Below are 5,000 nucleotides of genomic sequence, written 5' to 3' on the forward strand. Positions count from 1 at the left end.
GATTCAACCAAGACTTTCTGAAAACCTGGTCTGCATACCCATTGTTGCCTCCCTATTGCTGTTTGAGTGAGTCTTTATAATAAAGAAATAGCATATTGTGAACCAAAAACTAACATAACCAGCAACAACAGAAAAACACTAGCAACCAATGAAAAACCGTGCTGCACTGCCAATTCAAAGGGTGGCGATATGCTTGTGTTTTGGTTGTAGTTGTGTGTTTGTGTTTGAGGAGGGAGGGGGGGGAGGGGGGGGGAGGGGGCGCGTGTGCGTTTGGGAGTAGGGACAGAGTGTTCCTAGTAAAATATTCCTTAAAAGCCATTTTAGGTTCATTAGGAGTAGAAGACTAGACCATCTCAGCCAGGTTACCTCTTAACAGGAAGGAGAGCCCAGCATGATATTGTAGATACTAGCTATGACAGACATCTTTACAAGTTGAATACAAGGGAAGCTCAGTTTACACAGCAAGGTGCACAACACAGATGGAAGAACAGGTGAAGGGTCAGTTTGAATTGCATTCTTGGTGGTTTCCAACTTCTCTAAATGTCAGGACTGTTAATTATTAGTCTGGGATTAGGTGACAATGGATCTGGAGGAATTGAACAGCCGTATTTGCTCAGAGTAAGGGAGTTAGCGCTATTTTTGGTGTCGAGCAGCACAGTACTGTAGGATTTACATAATCTCACTGAAACACCACATCCTGCAGTGTGTGTGTGTGTGTGTGTGTGTGTGTGTGTGTGTGTGTGTGTGTGTGTGTGTGTGTGTGTGTGTGTGTGTGTGTGTGTGTGTGTGTGTGTGTGTGTGTGTGTGTGTGTGTGTGTGTGTGTGTGTGTGTGTCGCTCACTGTTTGCTTTAGCTCCAGTTATAGTTGACTGCAACTACCTTCTACTCTATCTTTCTCTCTCTCCTACTCTATCTTTCTCTCTCTCCTACTCTGTCTTTCTCTCTCTCCTACTCTGTCTTTCTCTCTCTCCTACTCTGTCTTTCTCTCTCTCCTACTCTGTCTTTCTCTCTCTCCTACTCTATCTTTCTCTCTCTCCTACTCTGTCTTTCTCTCTCTCCTACTCTGTCTTTCTCTCTCTCCTACTCTGTCTTTCTCTCTCTCCTACTCTGTCTTTCTCTCTCTCCTACTCTGTCTTTCTCTCTCTCCTACTCTGTCTTTCTCTCTCTCCTACTCTGTATTTCTTTCTCCTACTCTGTCTTTTTCTCTCTCCTACTCTGTCTTTCTCTCTCTCCTACTCTGTCTTTCTCTCTCTCCTACTCTGTCTTTCTCTCTCTCCTACTCTGTCTTTCTCTCTCTCCTACTCTGTCTTTCTCTCTCTCCTACTCTGTCTTTCTCTCTCTCCTACTCTGTCTTTCTCTCTCTCCTACTCTGTCTTTCTTTCTCCTACTCTGTCTTTCTTTCTCCTACTCTGTCTTTCTCTCTCCTACTCTGTCTTTCTCTCTCCTACTCTGTCTTTCTCTTACACACACATGGGCGCTCACTTAGAACGTGGCAAATAAATGGATGGACTACTGGAATGTAATCCAAGTGACTTTGCTATTACTCTGTCGCCAGCCCACCCCGACTTACTCCCCCTTTCTCTTTCTTTCTCTCTCACTCTCTCTCTCTTTCATATATACACACACTCAGACACACACACTCTCATGCATACACACACATTGCCTTGGGTTGTGAACATGTGTTTCAGACTGATATTGGACAGAGTGATATTGGACAGAGTGGCCTGAAACAAGCCTGGCTATTTGACTAAAGACAGTCTCAGGGATTTCAAACTGGGTGGTTTACCACATTAAGTACACTGTAAATAAAGCACAGCTCTAACCTTTAAGTTAGGGGTTTTAATTAGTAGGTTAGGAACTATTTTGGTATTTGTCTAAGTAAATATAACTTCAGACTCTTCAGTCTCCAATGTCACATAAAGTCCCAGTAAACATGTAAGAGGAAGTGTAATACTACTAGCCTGGATAATTGCTATTTTATTATATGTCCAGTAGACCAGTGAGTGTTGCTTGCTACGTTAATCAGGGTTATGTTCTGTCACCAAGGTTACGGTTGACTGTTGTATGGTACACATTCAACACTTCCTGATATTCACATTCCTGTGTTTTTGTTTGTTTTAGTGCTAGGTCCTCCTGTCCTGCACTCACAGGCTGTAGGTGTGTGTGTGTGTGTGTTTTGTGTGTGCGTGTTTTCCTTGTGTATGTGTCTCCTCACCTACGTGTGTGTGTGTTCTCCTTGCACGCGTGTGTGTGTGTGTGTTACTTCTTTACAAATGAATTATCGATGGTGTTTATCTTGTTCCATAAGCCGTGTGTGCTAGCTAGGTAATGGAGGGTGTGTAATGTCCTTGGATGTCAAATAAAACCTCTGATTGATGACACTGCTCTCTTATTAAAATGCTTCTGTCTTCTTGCAGGACCCGTTTCTGTTTGAGCCCAACTGTCTGGTCAAAGTGGACGAGTTTGGCTTCTTCATCACATGGAAGAGCGACGGAAAGGTACAGTCTCTCAACCAGAGCAGTGAATATAAACGTCTCTGGTCTCAACCTCTCACTCAATGCAGAGCCCTGTCTTAGTGTTCTGAGTTTATTCACAGAGAGAAAGAAAGACAGTGGTATAGAATGGAGTTTATTGACAGAGAGAAAGGAAGACAGTGGTATAGAATGGAGTTTATTGACAGAGAGAAAGAAAGACAGTGGTATAGAATGGAGTTTATTCACAGAGAGAAAGAAAGACAGTGGTATAGAATGGAGTTTATTGACAGAGAGAATGAAAGACAGTGGTATAGAATGGAGTTTATTGACAGAGAGAAAGAAAGACAGTGGTATAGAATGGAGTTTATTCACAGAGAGAAAGAAAGACAGTGGTATAGAATGGAGTTTATTGACAGAGAGAAAGAAAGACAGTGGTATAGAATGGAGTTTATTGACAGAGAGAAAGAAAGACAGTGGTATAGAATGGAGTTTATTGACAGAGAGAAAGAAAGACAGTGGTATAGAATGGAGTTTATTGACAGAGAGAAAGAAAGACAGTGGTATAGAATGGAGTTTATTGACAGAGAGAAAGAAAGACAGTGGTATAGAATGGAGTTTATTGACAGAGAGAAAGAAAGACAGTGGTATAGAATGGAGTTTATTGACAGAGAGAAAGAAAGACAGTGGTATAGAATGGAGTTTATTCACAGAGAGAAAGAAAGACAGTGGTATAGAATGGAGTTTATTGACAGAGAGAAAGAAAGACAGTGGTATAGAATGGAGTTTATTGACAGAGAGAAAGAAAGACAGTGGTATAGAATGGAGTTTATTGACAGAGAGAAAGAAAGACAGTGGCATAGAATGGAGTTTATTCACAGAGAGAAAGAAAGACAGTGGTATAGAATGGAGTTTATTGACAGAGAGAAAGGAAGACAGTGGTATAGAATGGAGTTTATTGACAGAGAGAAAGAAAGACAGTGGTATAGAATGGAGTTTATTGACAGAGAGAAAGAAAGACAGTGGTATAGAATGGAGTTTATTGACAGAGAGAAAGAAAGACAGTGGTATAGAATGGAGTTTATTGACAGAGAGAAAGAAAGACAGTGGTATAGAATGGAGTTTATTGACAGAGAGAAAGAAAGACAGTGGTATAGAATGGAGTTTATTGACAGAGAGAAAGGAAGACAGTGGTATAGAATGGAGTTTATTGACAGAGAGAAAGAAAGACAGTGGTATAGAATGGAGTTTATTGACAGAGAGAGGAAAGGAAAGACTGAAGGGTATTTAGAGAGGATGGTACTGTAGAAAAACAGTCAACAGGATAGAATGCAGTCCGTTATGTGTTGTTGACGTTTCGATTGCAAGGTCCTTTTCAACACTATTCTCCTTTTCCAACAGTAGGTTCTTGTAAATCAGTCTCTTCCATTCACATGGAGAGCATTAGGAATGAACAGGCTCTCCATATGAATGGAATGAATAGCTTGAGACATAACTTGACTTAGCCATAACTGAAGAACTATCCAAACGATGCCATTGAGAGGGCTGTGTGAAATGAACCCTCCCTATAGAGGAGGGCCCATATCCTCACTAACAGTTATCCTCGCTAACTACAGGATTTATCACCACTTACAAGGCAGTGGTAGCCTATACACTACTCCTGGCGAGTTAGATACTGGGTGTGCAGGCTTTTGTTCTAGCCCTGCTCTAGCACACCTGATTCTTCCAATTAGGAGGGTTGGCTACTGATGGTTTAAGGTCATGCTGGTTGGAGAGGAAGCCCATTGTTATCCGTCACACCATTGTGATTTAGCCGTTGTGTAAGAGGATAGCAATATATAATATTACTGTATCTCTCTAAAGTACTGCATTTATCCATGCTACATGGGGTGTGTCCTTGAGAACAGCCATATCTTGTCACTAGATGTAGACAAAATGTCTATGGGACTTCTGGAAGTGACAGTCAGGTTGCTACAGTAATCAGACAAAGCTAGGTGAGGTGGGGTTGGGTCGGAGTATGTCTGTTTTATTTGGCAATGACGAGATCTCTATTTTCTCTCTCTCTCTGTCTCCCTCCCTCTCTCTTCTTTCTTTCTTTCTTTCTTTCTTTCTTTCTTTCTTTCTTTCTTTCTTTCTTTCTTTCTTTCTTTCTTTCTTTCTTTCTTTCTTTCTTTCTTTCTTTCTTTCTTTCTTTCTCTCTCTTCTTTCTCTCTTCTATATCCCTCCATCTGTTTCTTTCTCTACAGGAGGGCCAGGTTCTAGAATGTTCTCTGATCAACAGTATTCGAGTCGGAGCCGTGCCAAGGGTGAGATTTTGGAAACACAATTTCATCCCTCCCTCTATCCCACCCTCCCTCCCTCTATCCCACCCTCCCTCTCTCTATCCCACCCTCCCTCCCTCTATCCCACCCTCCCTCCCTCTATCCCACCCTCCGTCCATCCCTCTTTCAAAAAACCTTCATGCCCGCTCCTTTTTTACTCTCTACCTCTCCGTCTTTCTCTCCATCCATCTCCTCGACCTTACGACCC

The 5,000-nt window shown here is 41.9% G+C and overlaps 1 protein-coding gene across 7 annotated transcripts in view; it reads left to right on the forward strand.

Moving 5' to 3' along the window:
- LOC106608040 (1-phosphatidylinositol 4,5-bisphosphate phosphodiesterase beta-4) overlaps window positions 1-5,000 on the forward strand; it is a 172,460-nt gene that overhangs the window by 94,822 nt on the left and 72,638 nt on the right. For all 7 annotated transcript variants that reach the window (XR_006770319.1, XR_006770320.1, XM_045720990.1 and 4 more), the window contains 2 exons: window positions 2,418-2,498; window positions 4,718-4,777. Coding sequence is in view for 5 of the 7 variants with exons in the window: in XM_045720990.1 (XP_045576946.1) it covers window positions 2,418-2,498; window positions 4,718-4,777 (141 nt within the window). In the remaining 2 variants the exon portion in view is untranslated. The remainder of the gene's footprint in view (window positions 1-2,417; window positions 2,499-4,717; window positions 4,778-5,000) is intronic.

The sequence above is a fragment of the Salmo salar genome, chromosome ssa06 (genome assembly GCF_905237065.1).
Source record: "Salmo salar chromosome ssa06, Ssal_v3.1, whole genome shotgun sequence".
Lineage (NCBI taxonomy): Eukaryota > Metazoa > Chordata > Actinopteri > Salmoniformes > Salmonidae > Salmo > Salmo salar.